This window comes from Ranitomeya imitator, chromosome 3, assembly GCF_032444005.1.
Source record: "Ranitomeya imitator isolate aRanImi1 chromosome 3, aRanImi1.pri, whole genome shotgun sequence".
In the NCBI taxonomy this organism is placed as follows: domain Eukaryota; kingdom Metazoa; phylum Chordata; class Amphibia; order Anura; family Dendrobatidae; genus Ranitomeya; species Ranitomeya imitator.
The window spans coordinates 612,944,533-612,970,448 of record NC_091284.1 but is presented as its reverse complement, the minus strand read 5'-3'; the positions used below and the strand labels follow the sequence as shown (position 1 = coordinate 612,970,448).

The 25,916-nt window shown below is 46.3% G+C and overlaps 1 protein-coding gene across 2 annotated transcripts in view; it reads right to left on the bottom strand.

Annotated features, from left to right (window-relative positions):
• TBC1D4 (TBC1 domain family member 4) overlaps positions 1 to 25,916 on the bottom strand; it is a 241,368-nt gene that overhangs the window by 46,048 nt on the left and 169,404 nt on the right. Inside the window, exons 7-11 of one of the 2 annotated variants that reach the window (XM_069758129.1) lie at positions 21,105 to 21,215; positions 18,818 to 18,937; positions 7,393 to 7,467; positions 6,507 to 6,745; positions 4,117 to 4,266 (exon numbers count right to left, since the gene is read on the bottom strand). In XM_069758129.1, the coding sequence (XP_069614230.1) occupies positions 4,117 to 4,266; positions 6,507 to 6,745; positions 7,393 to 7,467; positions 18,818 to 18,937; positions 21,105 to 21,215 (695 nt within the window). The remainder of the gene's footprint in view (positions 1 to 4,116; positions 4,267 to 6,506; positions 6,746 to 7,392; positions 7,468 to 18,817; positions 18,938 to 21,104; positions 21,216 to 25,916) is intronic. The other variant, XM_069758130.1, reaches the window with a different exon arrangement.

Below are 25,916 nucleotides of genomic sequence, written 5' to 3'. Positions count from 1 at the left end.
GTAGTAAGTGTACAACTGGAGTGCCACGTGCTGTCGGCACATGCTGGAAGTAGTAAGTGTACAACTGGAGTGCCACATGCTGTCGGCACATGCTGGAAGTAGTTAGTGTACAACAGCTGGAGTGCCACACACTGTCGGTACATGCTGGAAGTAGTAAGTGTACAACTGGAGTGCCACGTGCTGTCGGCACATGCTGGAAGTAGTAAGTTTACAACTGGAGTGCCACGTGCTGTCGGCACATGCTGGAAGTAGTAAGTGTACAACAGGTGGAGTGCCGCATACTGTCGGTACATGCTGGAAGTAGTAAGTGTACAACTGGAGTGCCACGTGCTGTCGGCACATGCTGGAAGTAGTAATTGTACAACTGGAGTGCCACGCGCTGTTGGCACATGCTGGAAGTAGTAAGTGTACAACTGGAGTGCCACATGCTGTCGGCACATGCTGAAAGTAGTAAGTGTACAACAGCTGGAGTGCCACACACTGTCGGTACATGCTGGAAGTAGTAAGTGTACAACTGCAGTGCCACGTGCTGTCGGCACATGCTGGAAGTAGTAAGTTTACAACTGGAGTGCCACGTGCTGTCGGCACATGCTGGAAGTAGTAAGTGTACAACAGGTGGAGTGCCGTATACTGTCGGTACATGCTGGAAGTAGTAAGTGTACAACTGGAGTGCCACGTGCTGTCGGCACATGCTGGAAGTAGTAATTGTACAACTGGAGTGCCACGCGCTGTTGGCACATGCTGGAAGTAGTAAGTGTACAACAGCTGGAGTGCCACACACTGTCGGTAAATGCTGGAAGTAGTAAGAGTACAACTGGAGTGCCACGTGCTGTCGGCACATGCTGGAAGTAGTAAGTGTAAAACAGCTGGAGTGCCGCATACTGTCGGCACATGCTGGAAGTAGTAAGTGTACAACAGCTGTAGTGCCGCATACTGTCGGTACATGCTGGAAGTAATAAGTGTACAACACCTAGAGTGCCACATGCTGTCGGTACATGCTGGAAGTAGTAATTGTACAACAGATGGAGTGCCACATGCTGTCGGCACATGCTGGAAGTAGTAATTGTACAACAGCTGGAGTGCCACATGCTGTCGGAACATGCTGGAAGTAGTAATTGTACAACAGCTGGAGTGCCACATGCTGTAGGCACATGCTGGAAGTAGTAAGTGTACAACAGCTGGAGTGCCACACACTGTCGGTACATGCTGGAAGTAGTAAGTGTACAACTGGAGTGCCACATGCTGTCGGCACATGCTGGAAGTAGTAATTGTACAACAGCTGGAGTGCCACATGCTGTCGGCACATGCTGGAAGTAGTAATTGTACAACAGCTGGAGTGCCACATGCTGTAGGCACATGCTGGAAGTAGTAAGTGTACAACAGCTGGAGTGCCACACACTGTCGGTACATGCTGGAAGTAGTAAGTGTACAACTGGAGTGCCACGTGCTGTCGGCACATGCTGGAAGTAGTAATTGTAGAACAGCTGGAGTGCCGCATACTGTCGGTACATGCTGGAAGTAGTAAGTGTACAACTGGAGTGCCACGTGCTGTCGGCACATGCTGGAAGTAGTAAGTGTACAACTGGAGTGCCACATGCTGTCGGCACATGCTGGAAGTAGTTAGTGTACAACAGCTGGAGTGCCACACACTGTCGGTACATGCTGGAAGTAGTAAGTGTACAACTGGAGTGCCACGTGCTGTCGGCACATGCTGGAAGTAGTAAGTGTACAACAGCTGTAGTGCCGCATACTGTCGGTACATGCTGGAAGTAGTAAGTGTACAACAGCTGGAGTGCCACATGCTTTTGGTACATGCTAGAAGTAGTAATTGTACAACAGCTGGAGTGCCACATGCTGTTGATACATGCTGGAAGTAGTAAGTGTACAACTGGAGTGCCACGTGCTGTCGGTACATGCTGGAAGTAGTAAGTTTACAACTGGAGTGCCACGTGCTGTCGGCACATGCTGGAAGTAGTAAGTGTACAACAGATGGAGTGCCACACACTGTCGGTACATGCTGGAAGTAGTAAGTGTAGAACTGGAGTACCACGTGCTGTCGGCACATGCTGGAAGTAGTAAGTGTACAACAGCTGGAGTGCCACATGCTGTCAGTACATGCTGGAAGTAGTAAGTGTACAACAGCTGGAGTGCCACACACTGTCGGCACATGCTGGAAGTAGTAAGTGTACAACTGGAGTGCCACGTGCTGTCGGTACATGCTGGAAGTAGTAAGTTTACAACTGGAGTGCCACGTGCTGTCGGCACATGCTGGAAGTAGTAAGTGTACAACAGATGGAGTGCCACACACTGTCGGTACATGCTGGAAGTAGTAAGTGTACAACTGGAGTGCCACGTGCTGTCGGCACATGCTGGAAGTTGTAAGTGTACAACTGGAGTGCCACGTGCTGTCGGCACATGCTGGAAGTAGTAAGTGTACAACAGCTGGAGTGCCACATGCTGTCAGTACATGCTGGAAGTAGTAAGTGTACAACAGCTGGAGTGCCACACACTGTCGGCACATGCTGGAAGTAGTAAGTGTACAACAGCTGGAGTGCCACATGCTGTCGGTACATGCTGGAAGTAGTAAGTTTACAACTGGAGTGCCACGTGCTGTCGGCACATGCTGGAAGCAAAGAGTGTACAACAGTTGGAGTGCCACATGCTGTCGGCACATACTGGAAGTAGTAAGTGTACAACTGGAGTGCCACGTGCTGTCGGCACATGCTGGAAGTAGTAAGTGTACAACTGGAGTGCCACATGCTGTCGGCACATGCTGGAAGTAGTAAGTGTACAACAGCTGAAGTGCCACGCGCTGTTGGCACATGCTGGAAGTAGTAAGTGTACAACTGGATTGCCACGTGCTGTTGGCACATGCTTGAAGTAGTGAGTGTACAACAGCTGGAGTGCCACATGCTGTTGGCACATGATGAAAGTAATGAGTGTACAACAGCTGGAGTGCCACATGCTGTCGGTACATGCTGGAAGTAGTAAGTGTACAACAGCAGAAGTGCCACACACTGTCGGTACATGCTGGAAGTAGTAAGTGTACAACTGGAGTGCCACGTGCTGTCGGCACATGCTGGAAGTAGTAAGTGTACAACTGGAGTGCCACGCGCTGTTGGCACATGCTGGAAGTAGTAAGTGTACAACTGGATTGCCATGTGCTGTTGGCACATGCTGGAAGTAGTGAGTGTACAACAATTGGAGTGCCACATTCTGTTGGCACATGATGAAAGTAATGAGTGTACAACAGCTGCAGTGCCACATGCTGTCGGTATATGCTGGAAGTAGTAAGTGTACAACAGCTGGAGTGCCACATGCTGTCGGTATATATGCTGGAAGTAGTAAGTGTACAACTGGAGTGCCACGTGCTGTTGGCACATGCTGGAAACAAAGAGTGTACAACAGTTGGAGTGCCACATGCTGTCGGAACATACTGGAAGTAGTAATTTTACAGCTGCTGGAGTGCCGCAGGCTGTCGGCACATGCTGCAAATAGTAAGTGTACAACAGCTCGAGTGCCGCAGGCAGTCAACACATGCTGGAAGATGTAAGTGTACAACAGCTGGCGTGCCACAGAGTGCTGAACCCTGCTTTAGAGCTTAGTGTAATGTTTTACAGTGCACCTCTGCATAGGAAAGCGTAGATAACTCTGCATTTCTGCACAGAAAAAAGGTATGCAGGTACTGGCGTCCATTGTTGGCCAAAAGTGTAGTTTATTGCCATATGTCGAGTGCATAGTAGCAGATGGACATGTCAGAGGTATACAGCAGAGAATACTCAACATATACCTTCACCATGTACAACAGCTAGATGTGAGCATAGCATAACTGATTCTGCAGGCCCATAACACAGCCCTGCTCTGCCTATGAATGACTTATACACTACATGCTGTACACTACACTATCGGCCGCAGTTCACACAGCATCATCCCATGCACAGCTGAACATTTTACCATAATAAGAGGCCAATTAAGGTAATTACTGGAAAATAAGGAAGCAGATTGCCCCCTGCCACAGCCCAAAATTGGGTTAATTCCCCAGGACAAGCGAGCTGCTGTGACCAGACATACACAAAAGTGCAGGAGGTGTATGGGAAGCAGCCCGCCGTGTCTCACCTCTTGAGTACATCATTTTCACAATGTGATGGACGTCTCCCTGAACCCTGGTATAAATTTTTCAGGAAAGAAGGGGTAGAAAAGGATGAGGGGAGACTGGAGGACGAAGGCTCGCTCTCAGTGCGGACACGTCGGACAATGGGAACAGGGCTGAGTGTCAGAAAACAATATTAGCATGGAAACTACAAAGCGCCTTAACGCTAGAAAAATGTAAAACTTAAACTATACATGCCATATAAGAGTCATAATCATGTATTTGCTATGAAATTTAAAAAGCCATCTTTACGGTAATACATTCAGTTTTAGAATCCAGGACACAACTAATATGAAAACAAAGGGTATATTACTAATAATCATTTCTAAGCAGTAATGCCGAGTAATCAAAAATATATGTCAGGATTACTGTACAATGCAGAATGAAGAAAGGGATTCTTTTTGAAATGATGTGAAATTTATTGTCTGAACTGTCCCTAAGTTTATCAGTATATTCCTCATTTTACAGGCATCCCTATGAATGCAAGTATATAGAAAAGCACATGCTGAATATACCTTATAGCGGTAAGCACATAAATGCCCCTACATGCACATGGTAAACTAGTGACCTAACTATAGGGAGTGCAAAGTTACTACTTGCACCTGACTGATGGAGCACTAAGACACCAAAGTATTAGACTAAACAGACCAATGTGTATTGGGGCCCCCAACAAATGATGTTGGGGTAAAGAAGGATTAGGCTGTTGGATTTTCAACAGTGGAGTGCTCGGCTGTGACATGAGTTCTTGGAGAAGTCAGAGAAACCGCTGTCGGCTAAAAGATTGTGGGTATTTTTATAGGGGGCCAAAAACCCTGTCTGTATACCAGATATGAAAAGTCCAGTAGTCAGAGGTGAGCTAATGGATCTGCTCCAATACCCAGGTCAGCACTGTATGGCACCTTGATGAGAGCCCTGTGATTAGACCCTACCTGCCAGCATCCCCGGGGGTTCATTTAACTAGATCTTGTAGAAACTTGGAGCTCAGGTAATTGTTGTAAGGATCATTTTATTTGTGCAGGCAATCTAAAAATACAGTAACGTTTCGGTCCTACAGGGACCTTCATCAGTCAGACAGCTTGCAGTGTGCACAGGGTTACAGGCAGCAATGAACACTCGGGTTCAGCAGTACTGCGGCAGCAGGGTGTAGTGTATCTGCAGCGTCTGTCTATAAGGCTGCCGTCACACTAGCAGTATTTGGTCAGTATTTTACCACAGTATTTGTAAGCCAAAACCAGGAGTGGAACAAATAGAGGAAAAGTATAATAGAAACATCTGCACCAATTCTGCATTTATCACCCACTCCTGGTTTTGGCTTTCAAATACTGAGGTAAAATACTGACCAAATACTGATAGTGAGACAGCAGCCTTACCCTGTGCACCCTGCAAGCTGTCTGACTGATGAAGGTCCTTGTAGGACCGAAACGTTTCTTTATTTTTGGATTGCCTGCACAAAATAAAATGATCTGCTTACATTTACCTGAGTGCCAAGTTTTCTACCAGATTTACATGGGATAGGCTCCTACTTGGGCACCATCCACAGGAGTGCTGTAATTACCAATTTTGTTCACTTAACTAGCCGGCCTGGCGCGATATCATTACTGTGGTGTAAACCACAAACAACATCGCGCCAGGCCGGCTACTCAAAGAAAGGTGTCGGGTATGCTGGCAGAAAAGGTGGTGATTTGCTGGGCTCACGGCCAGGAGCCAAGGACCTAACCACTGTTGGTAGTAGAAATAATGTGTAGCAGATAGGACAGTTAGCAGATCTTGCTCTGAAGCCTAGGAACTCCATGTGCTGGGAAACACTGTTCCCGTGATATAATAAGCCCAGCATTTTAAGTTTTCAATTGATATTTGTCTATTAAAGTGGGTCTGTCACCAGATTCCAAAACACAAACCGAATACAGTGTAAAATAAATATCTTAGACCTAATGAGGCTGGTGTACTTCATGAAAATCCTTGTCAAAATTGCTGTATAATTCCGATAGCTGGACTTGTGTCATGCAGGAAAACTTTCAAAAGGATTATACAGTCATTCTCATAGATTTTTAAAGTAAGCACATCAGGCTCATCAGGTCTAAGATGTGAATTTAATAAAGTATAGAGTTTGAATAGTAAACGCTGGTGGCAAATCCGATTTGAATAAAAATCCTGACAAGTCCTTTGTCATATTTAATACTGGGTTATAACAAAAATCAATTCACAAAGCATGCGTCATACATGCATTTTGTAGTACATAGACTACTGGTACGGACATAGGGGTACATTAAATAATTAGATAGTCAATGGATCACTACATATCGTCCTAAAAGAATTCTTCATGTAATGCAAATTACAATACAAGCATGTAACTGACCTGCTGTGCCCCCCATCACAGGCTACCGAGTGCTGCCTCTGCAGGGGTGACTTGCTGTTTGGTGATTTGGCATCAGGAAACGTTATCCTTTTCTTGGCACTGGATGTAGGGTGACTAAAAGTGTGAGCCCGTCGGCGAAACTGGGGCGAGTCTGGATCTTCTTCTGGAAACGACTGCCAAGACGACGACACAGGAGAAGATGGTGGAGTGGCGGGCGGAGAATCTCCTGGCGAGCCGTCCTAAGGTAAGATAATACTTTCTGAGTACAGACTGCAGCTCCTCACAACATTAGTCCTGACCTCTCCCACAACTTTGGAGCCATAAAACAGGCGCCGCACACCAAGCCTGACATCAAAGAGTAAAAAATGCTCGGCGATCTCAAACTGCTCTCATCGAGCGGCCAACGCTCCTGGCTTTGTGGTGGAGAATAAAGACCTTCTGGCTTTTTTTTTTTCTTGTCTCATGCTAGTTTCCTGGACACAGGTTTCCTGTGCTGTCAGTGGAATATCCTGGAAAACATGCTATTATTGTGATGGAGGCTGGTAGCTCGGCCCTACAAGAACACCGGACTCCTGCTGCTGTTGTGTCTATCACATGGGTGCTGCTGGAGGGCCGTTCACTGCGAAGCACCAAGTACATGAGGAAGTTATATGGCTGTATACGGCATGGCCTCTGGGGAGGAAAGTGTTACCCAACTGCCACACGTCTCTGTATACCGTGCACATAACACTTAGCTATTCGCTTTCATTCCTGCTAGAATAGAAACAAGCCAGCATGGTGACAACTACATCCTGTGATCACAGAAAATGCAGATTCCGAGCGTGGGCTTTCATTGCCACACTTCTCACCATAGCTGTATAAATACCTCACATATAGGATCAGGTACCTTGTCAGAAGCAAAGCTGTTGTAGCGATCAAAGCTGTCCATACTGCCCAGTCGGCCTCTCATACGATTTGCCCCCTGTGAAAAGACACCATGAATATATTTTTAGTTTTGCTTAGAAGGATATTATGCTGGTAGCAGTTATCCACCTACTGATGATACAAAATCACAAGGTATAGGACAGTCTGCCCAAGGTACCTTGTGCTACTGAGGTCAGAATAGGGCTAGCATGTTGTCACCTCCTGCTCTTTTCTGTTCCTTTATACTCATCTTATTATTATTTTTTTCTATATCCATTCCACTTTTCCAATTTGCAACTATATAACATAATTGGGGGCATGTGGATGCAGGAGGTGCATGTAACTGAGCCAGCACTATACCTGGCAAATGCTGGCTGTATTATACAACTGTCATCCGCCTGTAGCAGCAGCGACCAGAGCTAGCTCCAATCGCTGCTGTTTACTCATTCAGATGACTGACAGCAGGCACCTATTGATACCCAGCAATGCAACTGAAGTGTGCTGATGGGTTCCCATTGCACACAGAAGCCTGGTGAAAGCCCCAATGGCAGCCATGTTATTCCTGCAACAAAGACGACATGGTGGCCTAATAGTAGAAAGTCTATTTAATTACAAACTACAGCATATAAAGTAATCTAATGAAACTAGTCAAAAGTAATAAAGTAAATTAAAAAATAAAGTAAACACAAAAAAAGTTAAAGAATAATATACAGTGGGTACAGAAAGTATTCAGACCCCTTTAAATTTTTCACTCTTTTTTTCATTGCAGCCATTTCGTAAATTCAAAAAAGTAAATTTTTTTACTCATTAATGTACACTCTGCACCCCATCTTGACTGAAAAAAAAAACAGAAATGTAGACATTTTTGCAGAGCTGTTGGTCCCAGTTCTATGAAGGTAAATAACCTGCATAGAGCTGGGACCACCGTAACAAAGGCTACAATCAGTAACACACTATGCCGCCAGGGACTCAGATCCTGCAGTGACAGACGTGTCCCCCTGCTTAAGCCAGTACATGTCCGGGCCTGTCTGAAGTTTGCTAGAGAGCATTTTGATTACCAAGAAGAGTATTGGGAGAATGTCATATGGTCTGATGAAACCAAAGTAGAACGGTTTGGTAGAAAACAAAACTCATCATGTTTGGAAGAGACAGAATGCTGAGTTGCATCCAAAGAACACCATACCTACTGTGAAGCATGGAGGGTGGCAACATTATGCTTTGGGGCTGTTTTTCTGCAAAGGAACCAGGACGACTGATCCGTGTACATAAAAGAATGTATGGGGCCATGTATCGTGAGATTTTGAGTGCAAACCTCCTTCCATCAGCAAGGGCATTGAAGATGAAATGTGGATGGGTCTTTCAGCATGATAATCCCAAGCACACCGCCAGGGCAATGAAGCAGTGGCTTCGTAAGAAGCATATGAAGGTCCTGGAGAGGCCTAGCCAGTCTCCAGATCTCAACCCCATAGAAAACCTTTGGATGGAGTTGAAAGTCTGTGTTTTGCCCAGCGACAGGCCCAAAACATTACTGCTCTAGAGGAGCTCTGCATGGAGGAAAGGGCCAACATACCACCAAAAGTGTGTGCCAACCTTGTGAAAACTTACAGAAAACGTTTGACCTCTGTCATTGCCAAAAAAGGATATATAAAAAATATTGAGATGAACTTTTATTAATGATCAAATACTTATTTTCCACCATATTTTGCTAAATAAATCTTGACAAATCAGACAAGGTGATTTTCTTGATTTATTTTCTCATTTTGACTCTCATAGTTGTGGTCTACCTATAATGTCAATTACAGGCCTCTCTCATCTTTTTAAGTGGGAGAACTTGCATAATTGGTGGCTGACTAAATACTTTTTTTCCCCACTGTATATATATATACCCACACACCACATACATGTATATAAATTACATAGTCTCCTTTATTATGTATATTGCTGTCCCTTATTACACAGTGCCCTCTCTTGTTATATACAACACCGTCCCTTTCATATTGGTCTATATAGAGCCCTGTTCTTTATTACATACCGTCCTGTCTTGTTAGATATATAATGCAATGATGGTTGATGGAGCATGGGAAGGCTTCTTTTCCAATGGAGGAGCTGATAGACTTGTCTTCTGGTCACCGGCTGCTCCATCAGCAGTGATTTTATATCTAACAACAGAGAGGACTATGTAATAAAAGAGGGAGCTGTGAATAACAAACATAACAAGAATAAACTATGTAAGAGACAGCACTGTACATAACAGCAGAGAAAGCTATGTAATAAGGGACGGCACCATATATAACTAGAGAGGAAGGTACATAATAAGATGCGGCGTTATACATAATAAAAGATAAAATTATGTAACAAAACTGTGTTATACATAATAAGTGAGTATACTATATACTAAAGAACTGTGCTATATATAAGTGAGTACACTATATACTAAGGGACTGTGTATACATAATAAGTGAATAAACTATATACTAAAGGACTGTGCAATACATCATAAGTGAGTACACTATATACTAATGGACTGTGTTATATATAATAAGTGAGTACACTATATACTAAGGGACTGTGCTATACATAATAAGCGAGTACATTATATAGTAAGGGACTGTGCTAAACATAATAAGTCTACATTCCTGTATCCGTGTGCAGTGATGGTGTGCTGCCCGCTTTAAGGGTATGTGCACACGTTGCACATTTGCCTGCAGATTTTTCTGCACTAAATCCGCAGCTCTTGGCAGAAAACGCAGATGTGTTTTTTGCGCGGTTTTAATGCGTTTTTTGTGCGGTTTTGATGCTTATTTGCGTGGTTTTGATGCTTTTTTTATGCGGTTTTGTATGCGTTTTTGAAAGCTAAAGATGTATCATTGAACAAAAAAAAAGATTTGTGATGTCATGTCTTGTCCAACCTCCTCTTTTACATTTGTCCAACCCATTACACACATAGATAGACAGACAGACAGATAGATGGAATGAGATAGATAGATGTAGATAGATATATGGATAGTTAGGCTACTTTCACACATCGGGTTTTTGCCGTCAGGCATAATCCGTCGAGTTTTGAAAAAAATGGATCGTTTTTTTTTTCTCATAGAGTTGTATTAGCGCCGGATTGCGCCTGATGGCCACACGTTTCATCCGTTTTTTCCTGGATCCGTCAAAAGAAACTTTCCGGCGGACGGAGAAAACGTACAGAGGAAAGTTTTTTCTGTCCAGCGAAAAAACACGCAGCGATGGATCCGGCGAAAAAACGTATGAAACGGAGATGTGAAGTGATGAATCTGGCCTCTGAATCCGTTTTTTCATGCATTTTTTCAATTGAAATCATGCACATCTTCCACCACCTCTATCATTGCTTCGTCCCCCACCACACCCCCATCATTGCCCTCTCCATCACCTCCGTCATTGCCTTCTCCCCCACCACCCCATCATTGCCTTTTCCACCACCTCCATCAATGCCTTTTAACCCCTTCATGACCCAGCCTATTTTGACCTTAAAGACCTTGCCGTTTTTTGCAATTCTGACCAGTGTCCCTTTATGAGGTAATAACTCAGGAACGCTTCAATGGATCCTAGCGGTTCTGAGATTGTTTTTTCGTGACATATTGGGCTTCATGATAGTGGTAAATTTAGGTCAATAAATTTTGTGTTTATTTGTGATAAAAACGGAAATTTGGCAAAAATGTTGAAAATTTCGCAATTTTCACATTTTGAATTTTTATTCTGTTAAACCAGAGAGTTATGTGACACAAAATAGTTAATAAATAACATTTCCCACATGTATACTTTACATCAGCACAATTTTGGAAACAAAATTTTTTTTTGTTAGGAAGTTATAAGGGTTAAAATTTGACCAGCGATTTGTCATTTTTACAACGAAATTTACAAAACCATTTTTTTTAGGGACCACCTCACATTTGAAGTCAGTTTGAGGGGTCTATATGGCTGAAAATACCCAAAAGTGACACCATTCTAAAAACTGCACCCCTCAAGGTACTCAAAACCACATTCAAGAAGTTTATTAACCCTTCAGGTGCTTCACAGCAGCAGAAGCAACATGGAAGGAAAAAATGAACATTTAACTTTTTAGTCACAAAAATTATCTTTTAGCAACAATTTTTTTATTTTCCCAATGGTAAAAGGAGAAACTGAACCACGAAAGTTGTTGTCCAATTTGTCCTGAGTACGCTGATACCTCATATGTGGGGGTAAACCACTGTTTGGGCGCACGGCAGGGCTTGGAAGGGAAGGAGCGCCATTTGACTTTTTGAATCAAAAATTGGCTCCACTCTTTAGAGGACACCATGTCACGTTTGGAGAGCCCCCATGTGCCTAAAAATTGGAGCTCCCCCACAAGTGACCCCATTTTGGAAACTAGACGCCCCAAGGAACTTATCTAGATGCATAGTGAGCACTTTGAACCCCCAGGTGCTTCACAAATTGATCCGTAAAAATGAAAAAGTACTTTTTTTTCACAAAAAAATTCTTTTAGCCTCAATTTTTTCATTTTCACATGGGCAACAGGATAAAATGGATCCTAAAATGTGTTGGGCAATTTCTCCTGAGTACACCGATACCTCACATGTGGGGGTAAACCACTGTTTGGGCACATGGTAAGGCTCGGAAGGGAAGGAGCGCCATTTGACTTTTTGAATGAAAAATTATTTCCATCGTTAGCGGACACCATGTCGCGTTTGGAGAGCTCCTGTGTGCCTAAACATTGGCGCTCCCCCACAAGTGACCCCATTTTGGAAACTAGACCCCCCAAGGAACTTATTTAGATGCCTAGTGAGCACTTTAAACCCTCAGGTGCTTCACAAATTGATCTGTAAAAATGAAAAAGTACTTTTTTTTCACAAAAAAATTCTTTTCGCTTCAATTTTTTCATTTTCACATGGGCAGTAGGATAAAATGGATCATAAAATTTGTTGGGCAATTTCTCCCGAGTACGCCGATACCTCATATGTGGGGGTAAACCACTGTTTGGGCACACGGCAGGGCTCGGAAGGGAAGGCGCGCCATTTGACTTTTTGAATGGAAAATTAGCTCCAATTGTTAGCGGACACCATGTCGCGTTTGGAGAGCCCCTGTGTGCCTATGCCTTGGAGCTCCCCCACAAGTGACCCCATTTTGGAAACTAGACCCCCCAAGGAACTTATCTAGATTCATATTGAGCACTTTAAACCACCAGGTGCTTCACAGAAGTTTATAACGCAGAGCCATGAAAATAAAAAATAATTTTTCTTTCCTCAAAAATGATTTTTTAGCCTGGAATTTCCTATTTTGCCAAGGATAATAGGAGACATTGGACCCCAAATATTGTTGTCCAGTTTGTCCTGAGTACGCTGATACCCCATATGTGGGGGTAAACCACTGTTTGGGCACACGGCAGGGCTCGGGAGGGATGGCACGCCATTTGGCTTTTTAAATGGAAAATTAGCTCCAATCATTAGCGGACACCATGTCACGTTTGGAGAGCCCCTGTGTGCCTAAACATTGGAGATCCCCCAGAAATTACCCCATTTTGGAAACTAGACCCCCCAAGGAACTTATCTAGATTCATATTGAGCACTTTAAACCACCAGGTGCTTCACAGAAGTTTATAACGCAGAGCCATGAAAATAAAAAATAAAAAATATTTTCTCAAAAATGATCTTTAACCTGCAATTTTTTATTTTACAAAGGGTAACAGGAGAAATTTGACCCCAAAAGTTGTTGTCCAGTTTCTCCTGAGTACGCTGATACCCCATATGAGGGGGTAAACCACTGTTTGGGCACATGCCGGGGCTCGGAAGTGAAGTAGTGACATTTTGAAATGCAGACTTTGATGGAATGCTCTGTGGGCGTCACGTTGCGTTTGCAGAGCCCCTGATGTGGCTTAACAGTAGAAACCCCCCACAAGTGACCCCATTTTGGAAACTAGACCCCGAAAGGAACTTATCTAGATGTGTGGTGAGCACTTTGAACCCCCAAGTGCTTCATAGAAGTTTATAATGCAGAGCCGTGAAAATAATAAATACGTTTTCTTTCCTCAAAAATAATTATTTAGCCCAGAATTTTTTATTTTCCCAAGGGTTAAAGGAGAAATTAGACCCCAAAAGTTGTTGTCCAGTTTCTCCTGAGTACGCTGATACCCCATGTGTGGGGGTAAACCACTGTTTGGGCACACGTCGGGGCTCAGAAGGGAAGTAGTGACTTTTGAAATGCAGACTTTGATGGAATGGTCTGCGGGCGTCACATTGTGTTTGCAGAGCCCCTGGTGTGCCTAAACAGTAGAAACCCCCCACAAGTGACCCCATTTTAGAAACTAGACCCCCCAAGGAACATATCTAGATATGTGGTGAGCACTTTGAACCCCCAAGTGCTTCACAGACGTTTACAACGCAGAGCCGTGAAAATAAAAAATGATGTTTTAGCAAGCATTTCTTTATTTTCACAAGGGTAACAGGAGAAATTGGACCCCAGTAATTGTTGCGCAGTTTGTCCTGAGTATGCTGGTACCCCATATGTGGGGGTAAACCACTGTTTGGGTGCACGTCGGGGCTCGGAAGTGAGGGAGCACCATTTGACTTTTTGAATACAAGATTGGCTGGAATCAATGGTGGCGCCATGTTGCGTTTGGAGACCCCCTGATGTGCCTAAACAGTGGAAACCCCTCAATTCTAACTCCAACACACCCCTAACCCTTATCCCAACTGTAGCCGTAACCCTAATCACAACCCTAACCCCAACACACCCCTAACCCTAACCACAACCCTAATTCCAACCCTAACCCTAAGGCTATGTGCCAACGTTGCGGATTCGTATGAGATTTTTCAGCACCATTTTTGAAAAATCCGCGGGTAAAAGGCAATGTGTTTTACCTGCGGATTTACAGCGGATTTCCAGTGTTTTTTGTCCGGATTTCACCTGCGGATTCCTATTGAGGAACAGGTGTAAAACGCTGCGGAATCCGCACAAAGAATTGACATGCGGCGGAAAATACAACGCAGCGTTCCCGCGCGGTATTTTCCGCATCATGGGCACAGCGGATTTGGCTTTCCATATGTTTACATGGTACTGTAAACCTGATGGAACTCTGCTGCGGATCCGCAGCGGCCAATCCGCACAGTGTGCACATAGCCTAATTCTAAAGGTATGTGCACATGCTGCGGAAAACGCTGCGGATCCGCAGCAGTTTCCCATGAGCTTACAGTTCAATGCAAACCTATGGAAAACAAAAATCGCTGTACACATGCTGCAGAAAAACTGCACGGAAACGCAGCGGTTTACATTCCGCAGCATGTCACTTCTTTCTGCGGATTCCGCAGCGGTTTTACAACTGCTCAAATAGAAAATCGCTGTTGTAAAACCGCATTGAAATGCGCAGAAAAAACATGGTAAATCCGCCATAAATCCGCAGCGGTTTAGCACTGCGGATTTATCAAATCCGCAGCGGAAAAATCCGCAGAGGACCAGAATACGTGTGCACATACCGAAACCCTAACCCTACCCCTAACCCTACCCTACCCCTAACCCTAACCCTACCCCTACCCCTAACCCTAACCCTACCCCTAACCCTACCCCTAACCCTAGTTCTTACCCCAACCTTACTGGAAAAAAAAAATATATATTTTTTTTATTGTCCCTACCTATGGGGGTGACAAAGGGGGGGGGGGGGGGGTCATTTACTTTTTTTTTTTATTTTGATCACTGAGATATAACCTATCTCAGTGATCAAAATTCACTCTGGAACGAATCTGCCGGCCATTTTGGAAGATGGCGGCGCCCAGGAAAGAAGACGGACGGTCCCCGGGAGGCCAGGTAAGTATAAGGGGGGGGGAGATCAGGGCACGGGGGGGCGTCGGAGCACGGGGGGGTGGATCGGAACACGGGGGTGGTGGATTGGAGCACGGAGTGGGGGATCGCTGTGCGGGCGGGTGGATCGGAGCACGGGGGGGGGGAATCGCTGTGCGGGGGGGGGGATCGCTGTGCAGCATCGGCCATGGCTGGATTGTGATATTTCACCATTTTTTTAGGTGAAATATTACAAATCGCTCTGATTGGCAGTTTCACTTTCAACAGCCAATCAGAGCGATCGTAGCCACGAGGGGGTGAAGCCACCCCCCCTGGGCTAAACTACCACTCCCCCTGTCCCTGCAGGCCGGGTGAAATGGGAGTTAACCCTTTCACCCGATCTGCAGGGACGCGATCTTTCCATGACGCATATGCTGCGTCATGGGTCGGAATGGCACCGACTTTCATGACGCAGCGTATGCGTCAAAGGTCGGGAAGGGGTTAACCTACCACCCCCATCATTGCTGTCCAGTGATGGACCCGTGGAAGCGCACAAGCGCGAAACGATCGTAGTCCTGTTCTTTCTCCCCGCACCGCTGATCTCTCCCAGCCGCCTCTCCTTACTATGTCCGTTGTTACGTTATGATAAATAAAGGACTTTGATTCGCAATCTACCTGGGTGAGTGCCGCATTTTCCTTTTTCTCCTTGGATATTTGTTCACTGCTTTTTATGCTGAGCACCACCCGAACATTGCAGACTATATACGTGCTATAGGAGTCTTGCAGTGGAATCCTCAGGCTGCGGCTACACCGCCTGCTGCGATAACACCTAGTGCCGTTCATATTTTGTGCTTTTTAACATATAATTACAGCTGTATCCAGCATTACAGCTCAGTCCCCATAGAATGTAATGCAGCCAGTCCCCATAGAATGTAATGCAGCACAGCTCCATAGAATGTAATGCAGCCAGTCCCCATAGAATGTAATGCAGCCAGCCCCCATATAATGTAATGCAGCACAGACCCCATAGAATGTAATGTAGCCAGCCCCCATAGAATGTAATGCAGCACAGCCCCATAGAATGTAATGCAGCCCAGCCCCATAGAATGTAATACAGCACAGGCCCCATAGAATGTAATGCAGCACAGGCCCCATAGAATGTAATGCAGCACAGCCCCCATAGAATGTAATGCAGCCAGTCCCCATAGAATGTAATGCAGCCAGCCCCCATAGAATCTAATGCAGCCAGCCCCCATAGAATGTAATGCAGCCAGCCCCCATAGAATGTAATGCAGCCCAGCCCCATAGAATGTAATGCAGCCAGCCCCCATAGAATGTAATGCAGCACAGCCCCCATAGAATGTAATGCAGCCCAGCCCCATAGAATGTAATGCAGCCAGCCCCCATAGAATGTAATGCAGCACAGCCCCCATAGAATGTAATGCAGCACAGCCCCCATAGAATGTAATGCAGCACAGCCCCCATAGAATGTAATGCAGAACAGCCCCCATAGAATGTAATGCAGCCAGTTCCCATAGGATGTAATGCAGCACAGCCACCATACAATATAATGCAGCACAGCCCCATAGAATGTAATGCAGCCCCTCCCCCCCCCCCAAATAGCCCCACAATCCAGTTATCACTCATTGATATATAATAATAATAAAAAACACTCTACTCACCTTTCCTCTTGCCCCGCGCTGCTCCTGGCTCTGGTCTCAGTAGCTGCAGTCTGCCCGCCCAGTCACACAGCAGGTGCGCGATGATATGATGTCATCGCGCACCCGCAGTGTCAGCGGCAGGCAGAGCGAAGAATGATGGGAGAGGGAGCGACAGCAGACGCTCTCTCCTCCATCATTGCATTCAACTGTACCGGCAGACGCCGGTATAGTTGAATGCGGGGCCGGGAATGTGCCGACAGTGGGGGGAGTGTGCCGACAGCAGCACACTCGAGCGGCCCACTACTGCCACTGGCCCTTCTGGCATTTGCCAGAACTGCCCGATGGCCAGTCCGGCCCTGCTCTCCCCAATTACCTGTAAGGCTATGTGAACATGGAAAATATGCAAGGTATTACAGTACAAGCAAACTGAATAAGATCCCTTTAGTCTCATGCACAAGCTGCTTAGTTTTTCCTTGCAGATTTGCAGCAGATTAAAATTTGTATAATGTCAATTCTTGCAGTGTATTTCACCCATACTAATGGGGGAAAATACGTAAAGCATGGGAAAAATACAAATGTATTTTACGCAACTTTCTTCCTGCCAACACATTAGGATATGCAGCAGAATTTTCTCCTGCAAATCCTGAAAGTGCGCACACAGCTTTTGTCCCTGTCTTGTGTGCCCCCATTCATTATAAGTCCTTGATAGCATAAAAATGAATTTGGAAGTGGGAGAAGACACTATCAGGTACGGATCATCCTCTGCCACCTCCCAATTCATTACAGGTCTACGACAGTGTCTTCTCCCACCTTTCAATTAATTATAAAGGGTCCTATGCAACATATCGCCTCCTCTCTCAATCCCCAATAAATTTTAAGTCCCGGATAGCATGATAGCATCAAAACGAATTGTGAGATGGGGTAGGATGCTATCAGGGGCTTAGCATCCTCCTCCACCACCCAATTAGTTTTACATCCATATCTTATTTTCCTCCCCTCAACCTGTTTGCAAGTCCATTATAAGTCCCCCATCCTCCCATCCCAATCCCACACCCCTCATTGTCCTCCTCCCCTCCTGCATCCCATCATTGTCCTGTCTCCCATCATTGCCCTCTCCATCACTGCTCTCTCCAACTCCCCCATCATTGCCCTCTCCACCACCCCATCATTGCCCTCTCTACCCCATCACTGCCCTCTCCACCACCCCATCATTGCTGTCTCCACCACCCTCATCATTGCCCTCCACACCACCCCAATCATTGGGCTCTCCACCACTCCAATCATTGCCCTCTCCACCATCTACATCATTGTTCTCCCCATCACCTCCATCACTGCCTTCTCCCTCCATCACCCCCATCATTGTCCTCCCCACCACCTACACACACACCACTCACCTCTCTGCACATTCCCCCACAGCCGCACGCACACACACAGCACCACTCACCTCTTCGCACGGTCCTTGCAGCCACACATACACACATACACAGCACCATTCTCCTTTCAGCACATCCCCTGCAGTCAAAGGATCTTCGTCGCTGGCAGCTTTCTCTCTGACACAGCCGCGCGCTGAATGCTGACGTCATTCAGCCGCGCTGCTGTGTCAGACAGGGAGCGCGGGTAGGAAGCAGGACGGATCCCTGCAGCTCCGCTCTGCTGCAATTTTCTCCTTTAGGCAGCAGAGCTGCAGGGATCATTCCCTGCCCGCTGCACATGAGGGCAATCTGGTCAGGACCCCCCATCCTGGAGTCTTGGGACCGGAAAAGCAGGCCAGATTGCCCTCAGTGTAGCCGCCCGGATGGGGCCACTTTCCACCTCCGGGCACTGATGCAGCAGCACTGGCTGCACGTGCGGTATGTCCACCTCTGTACAATATACTTAAGATTATTATCTGTCATCTCTGTAAAAAAGCAATTCCTAAAAAGTATGTAATTAAAGAAACATATAACATGATCCTGGTTCTTTCACCCATACCCTTGAGAAGATGTTTTCTAGAGAGCTGGTCAAGGACTTCTTAGCCTTGTTCTTCAAAATATCTAGCTTGAAGCGACCACTAGGGGCAGAGTTCTCCGGGATTGAGCTGCTTGATAAGCTCTGAAACCAAGAACAAAAAGTTATTATGATGGAAACTGAAGATATCTGCAAAAAATGGGATTCATTTTTGGGAGAATCACTTTATATGGAGTCGTATCTCTTTGCTTATTAATACCTCTCATGTTTATCGATGTAGATATATTTTGTGCATGTAGTGGTAGTAACACAAGCAGCTCACAAAAAGAGATGCATCCATTCATCTGAATGGGGTTTCTGGAGTATAAATATGCATGGATTTCTGCACGCTCCGTTCAGGTGAATGGGGCAGTTACTGTATAAACATGCACAGTCTGGTCACTGGGCCGAGAACCGTGAGCCATAGGCAATGAACTTAGTATAATTACTGCATGAAACATAAAGCAAATTTGATAAAACTAGTTTTTTATATTAGAGTTATAGGAATCAATTTTAAAGCACTGGAGTGAATATGTTGAAAACCCTCTTCGTATGTACTTTCTCATTAAGCAGACAAAGCCTGTAATAGTCTCTGCCTGGCCACAAATACATGCTGGGAGATAAACCTAGATACTAATTTGGTGTTATCTAATAATCAATGTTTAAATCGTTAAATGCTTCAACCAATATTCACAAAATCAGGAGGCAGATCCGAGCCTTTTTCTTCACGGATCATGTCCTGAGCTCAGATTTAAAGAAGTATGATATGAGCCCAGCTGTGAAGCCATAGGCAGAGATTTAGCCGTACATTGCGAGGATGAATAGAAGGAATGCTGTCCCTGTACGCAGCAGCCATCATTCACAACGATTGCAATAGGACTAAGGAAACAATTGCTCACATATAAGGCTACCTGCCCACTACCAGGACTAGCACCGTATTTTCGCTGTGTCCAAAGCGCTGTGTTCTAAGCCCGCAGGTAAATCCGCATGTACATTCTACTGTGGACATTTCTGTTGTGGGGACTAGTGTCTCCGCAGCAGAAACTGACATGCTTCAGCTCGTAAACCTGCACCACGGGGGAGTATACAAGGCGTCAAATAAAAGCACAGTGGGCATGGGATTCCTATGAATCTCATCCACTGTGCTCGTATTGTACAACGCAGCGTTTTCAAAGCAGCGCAAGTGCAAAACGCTGCTATTCCTGATCGTGGGCACGGAGCCTAAAAGGAGCATGCCAAGCACGGTCTACACTGAGCCGGTAAAGTATCGCACATGATCACAGAAGGCCAGGAGTTTAAAAAGGTAACAAGTTTATTATTAAGCGTGCGCCATGTAATAAATGCACTCCGGCTCAGTGTGCTCTATGTAAAGGCACAAGTTCAACAGGAAGGTCAGTACATGATCAGATGATTTTCCTCACAGAAAGCCTGAAAAATTACAAAACTATCAATGAGAGAAAGATGATTGGTGGGAAACTGCCACATAAAACCAAGCAAAATGTACCTCAGTAACACTAAGGCAGGGGTCATATTGTGTTAGGGCCGTCCGTTCAACCCATGTGTTGTTAACGCAAGTGCCGTTAAAGATCGCGTTATGCAATCGCGCTAGCGCAGATTCTCCATCTGCGCTAGCTGTGACAGACCCCGAAACACTGCAGACCGCGTCTGAGGGTCCGTCACAGTAACGCATGCCGATTATGAAATGCGTTAGCGATGCGCTACATAATGGCAGTTAACGGGTGCGCTAACTCATCTGTGACATAGCGTTAGTGCCGCTATGTAACGGATGCCGTCAGCGCATTGCCATAACACAATGAGAACCCAGCCTAAGTTCAGATGATCCGTGAACTTTGTGGACCCATCAATTGCTCACGTGACCACAACAGTGTGCCTGTCCGGATAGAGGATGGGTGCAGGGGCTGCCAGCATTTACATGCACTAGCCTGTTCCATAAATGAGATGACACTATCACCTGCCCTGACATTTCTCACATGGGCCTGTGGTCTTTGTGGAAAATAGTCCATGTACACTAAGACCTTGGCTAACAGTGGACCATACTTGGTCTCTTGCACACACATGAATAATACACAGACCGAAGAAACGCTTATGTGCCGTTAGTCTTATGGGCAAAGGCTGATGAATATTTGCTTATTTATATATTCCTATGTATATGTCGTGGCCATCATCCAATATGGGAGTAAAAGTCTTGTTGGCCACCCTCCTGGAGTCCTACATGGCTAAGTGGTTAAGAATCATAAAGAGCATCATTTACCGTCTGCATTTCTCCGATATGAACATGGGTTTTCTGCTTGGATTCACACAACTGTCTTAGGTGAAGTATGACAAGCTCGTTCTCCTCCTGGTCACTGGTCGCTTTCATTTTCTGACAAGTGAATGAATATATACAGCAGGTGAAATAGGGATATTTGTGTACTCACCGTAAAATCCTTTTCTCCGAGCCATTCATTGGGGGACACAGACCGTGGGTGTATGCTGCTGCCAATAGGAGGCTGACACTAAGTGATACAAAAAAAGTTAGCTCCTCCCCTGCAGTATAAACCCTCCTGCTGGCTCTCAGCTAACCAGTTCGGTGCAAAAGCAGTAGGAGATCAATAACAATATATGAGCGTATAGCATGTCATATTATATATGAGAGTATAGCATGTCAGATTATAAAAAACAATCATAAGCTAATAACAGGGTGGGAGCTGTGTCCCCCAATGAATGGCTCGGAGAAAAGGATTTTACGATGAGTACACAAAAATCCCTATTTCTCCTTCTCCTCATTGGGGGACACAGACCGTGGGACGTCCCAAAGCAGTCCCTGGGTGGGGACAACAACAGATCAGGCCCTGTGTAACCGCTACTTACAAGTGCGCCACCGCGGCCTCCAGAGTCCGCCTGCCCAGACTCACATCTGTGGAAGTGTGGGAATTATAGTGCTTCAAGAATGCATGCGGACTGGACGAATCCGCAAGCTTGCAGGCGTGCCTTGCTGACGCCTGGTGCCTAGAACCCTTGATAGACAGGGAGATAGGCTGACATCTAGCACGGAAGGACTCCTGGATGGTGAAAAGAATTCACCATGTTATCATGGTCGATGAAACGGCTAAACCCTTCCTGAAAATGTCAGGAAGCCTTCCTCTACCGTCAGGAAGCCCAAATAAAACGTCCAACCTTCAGAAGGACGCCGTCCTCAAGACGTACCTACTCAGAGCACTCACTTCGTCCAGAATATGGGGGATCTTATTCCATTTTGTGGACTGGAGCCAAAAGAGATGAGGGAAGAACTATGCCCTCATAACAGTGGTAATACAGTACCACCTTGGTAACAAGGGATGGAGATGGCCTGAGGACAACCTTGCCTCGAAGGAAATAAGGGAAAAAAGTCTGAAAGAGCAGAGAAGCTAGCTCCGAAGACTCGTCAGATGAGAATATCGCAGAGGAGAACGGGACGACTTTCCCTGATAGTAAAGTCTGCCCGGATGAAAAAGGAGCCTACTGTAAGGCTCCTAGGAATAATAAGGTCCCAATGATCTAACGGTATGTGATAGGGAAGAACTACGTGTGAAAACTCCCTGTGAGAAAGTCCCTACTTGCGGTTGTGCTGCGATAAGGCGAGAAGATACTAGCTCCGCAAACAAAAAAACGGACGTGGTCAGTGCGGATCTCTGAGGATCACTGGGGCCCCTTTCTGCTTCCGAAAGGCTTTCGGAAGCAGTGGAAGGGGAGTTATGGAAACTGGTACCACGGCAGAACCAGAGCATGGAGAGCGATGGCTCTTGGATCTCGAGGCCGAACCACGAACTCGAGTACATTGGCCTTCAGTCTGGATGTCATCCCACCTACAACTGGAGAGCTCCAGTAAGGACAGATCTGATGGAAGACTTCGGGGTGAAGTTCCCACTGACTTGAGGCGGAACCCTGACGGCTGAATTTGTTTGCCGTTCAGAGTTCTACTTCTGGGATATATACTGCCGAGATCACCGAATAATAGACTTCGGCCCATCAGAGAAAGTGAGGTACCTCGGTCATGGCGCCTGACCGTGGGTACCTGCTAGATGACTGACGTAAGGCACCGCCGTGGCATTATCCAATTGAATTCAGATAGGGAGACCCGCCAGAAGGCAGTGGACCTGCTGTAAGACTACCGTTCGGATCTCCAGAACAATGATGGGGAGAAGAAGACTGGCATTGGAAGTTACTAATACCCATTGAACCGGGAGAAAGGCCCTGGATGAAGAAGGAGCTCAGAGACTATTGTCTGAAAGACTCCTTGACTTGCTGAAAACGAGCGGAGCGAAGGAAACCGCTTCCATTGTCGTCACCATTTTTGCTCAGAACTCTCTTAGCAAATCGAATGAAATGAGGGGGTGAGTAATCAAGTCCTCAGAACTCTCCTTGCGCGAGCTCCCTGTTGAAGGGCCATGACCTTGTCTCGAGGAAGAATTACCATCCTTCTAGAAGTGTGCAGGATCATCCTCAAAAAGGATATCTGCTGGGCTGGAAATGAGGAGAACTTGTCTAAGTGTAGCTGCCAGCCCAGGAGAGAAGGTATCGCAAGAGATATAGACGACTCAGCGTAGTCCTGGAAGGGCGGCTAGACAGACCAAACAGGGCAGGACGAGCACACCTCTAGAGTGCAAGAGAAACATGACATCCGCCATGACCCGAGCGAACACTCTGGGTGCGGAAGCAAGGCCGAAGGACAAGGTTGTGACTTGAAAATGCTGTTGACGAATGGAAAGGCAAAGGAATTTTTGCAGAGGGCAAGCAATCCGAATGTCGATGGATGCCGGAAACTGCACCTTTTTCTGTTGAAGTAATGGCTGAGCGGAGGGACTCCATCCAAAGAAGGAGGACCATGTCAAAGGTTGTTAGAAGTTTGAGGTCCAGGGTCGATCTTACTTTTCGTTCCCCTGTTTGGAACCAAGATCCCTTAGATCTAGACTGTGCTGAAGTAGAGTCGATGTGCCCCTTTAATGCAAAAATACTGTCACTCCAGTGTGAGCTGGCCGGGTGGACCAAGATGGCCACCGGGAGCTGCAGAGTTGATAAAATCTCGCAGAGAGCGAGAAGCGCCAATTTGGGGGGCGGAGCCACAGACACGAATAGGCCCAAGCCGGGGCCTAAATTTCTGTAGCCGGCGGAAGTCACCAGTGGGTCGTTCCAGGCAAGACTTCCAGGATGCGGCCTACAAATCGGCCGAAGCCAGGGGCTAAATTTTTGCAGCCATCCAGAGCGTTACCTCAGAGAGGTGGGCCACAGGGAAGTGGCTGAGGCTGCCTGTCAGCATGTGAATATCCCACTGAAGATGGATCCACTCACCACTGATGCGCGTCCCGGCATGGAGCCGCCGCGGATGTGGGTTTCAGCGCTGTTCTGTGCAGCGTGGACGGTGCAGGGATAAACCTCAATCCATCATACCTTTGTTAGGGAGGTGGAGAGGACCCGTCCGCCTCCTTGTGCCATCCGCTTTCACAGTGGTGGGACAGTGGGGGCTGCTCGGACGCCATAGAGAGGGGCCTCTGTACAGCCACGGAGCTCAGTCCGGGTGGACAGGGCCAGTTGTCCGGCATTAGGCCTGGCTCCAGGAGAGGATACATGGAGGCGACACTCCATGTGGTCGCCTGCTGCTGGTGTGGGGAGATCGGGACCATGAAAGGAACCGTCACCCCTGAAGTGAGCTTAGGCATGGCTTCCCACGTCGCAGGAAAGGGTACGGGGAGGTATACTCGCTGTGCTCGCCTGTTGATGGTTCGGGGGAGATCGGAACCTTGAAAGGAACCGTCGCCCCCTTCACTCCGTTAATTAAAAAATAAAAATTTACAGAAAAGTAAACAATAAAATAAAAACGTTGGGGTCTGAAACAGACCCATGTGCCTCCTACAGACACTAAGCAAGAACTGGTTAGCTGAGAGCCAGCAGGAGGGTTTATACTGCAGGAGAGGAGCTAACTTTTTTTGTATCACTTAGTGTCAGCCTCCTATTGGCAGCAGCATACACCCACGGTCTGTGTCCCCCAATGAGGCGAAGGAGAAATAAATATTGAACATGTCACATGTCAATTTTCTAAGTAAATATATTTTTAAAGGTGCTATTGATATGAAATTCTCACCAGATGTCGGTAACAACCCATCCAATCCACACAGGCAAAGAAATCGGACCATAGATGTCCATACATGATGTTATGTGTAAAAATGAGAAATGACACAGGGAAAAAGTATTGAACACACGAAGAAAGAGAGTTGCAAAAAGCCATGGAAAGCCGTGACACCAACTGAAATCTATCAGAAATTAGAAAGCAATCCTGCCACTTAGGCTAGGGTCACATTGCGTTATGTGACCGCGTTTAACGGACTACGTTACACTGCGGCATAACGCGGTGTAACGTAGTCCGCTAACACCGCCATTGCCTGTAATGGCGAACGCATCGCTAGCGCACGCCCACATTGGGCGTGCGCTAGCGATGTGCCGTCATTTGAGTGACGAACCGCAAACGCTGCTTGCAGGGTTCGCGGTCCGTTCCTCGCTAGCGCAGATCGGGGATCTGCGCTAGCGGGATCAGCTAACGCGATCCCTTTTGTGACATTGCGTTAGCGCAGTCCGTAGCGCTATACGCTAGATCGACTGCCCTAACGCAATGTGACCCTATATGTCAATCTGCTGCACTCCATAGAGAATACAGGAGTGCTTGGCTGAGTGAGAAAGCTAACCCTGTCCACACCAGGCCCTGTATTTGCATTGTCTATAGACAGTGAGCTGCTTACTGCAGGAGGAGGCGGAGTCGGACTACTTTGCACGCGCTGCTGTAGCATGGGCAATGATAATCACCAGGCGATAAAATCTTCAGTGTAAGTAAACAGCAGAAAGCCTGACATGTGACACATAATTGAAATGTGTCTTTTAACCCCTCATGCTGTCCTCAGATTACAAAGCAAAAACCTGCTGTCAGATTCCCTTTAAAGCAATCACCACAGAGAGAGCTCCTGTTTTACAGGTCCATTGGGGAGACCCAACTACACAGGACATGTACCTCTCCCATAGATCTATATAAAAAAACAAGTTTTTGCAGCTTTTGATT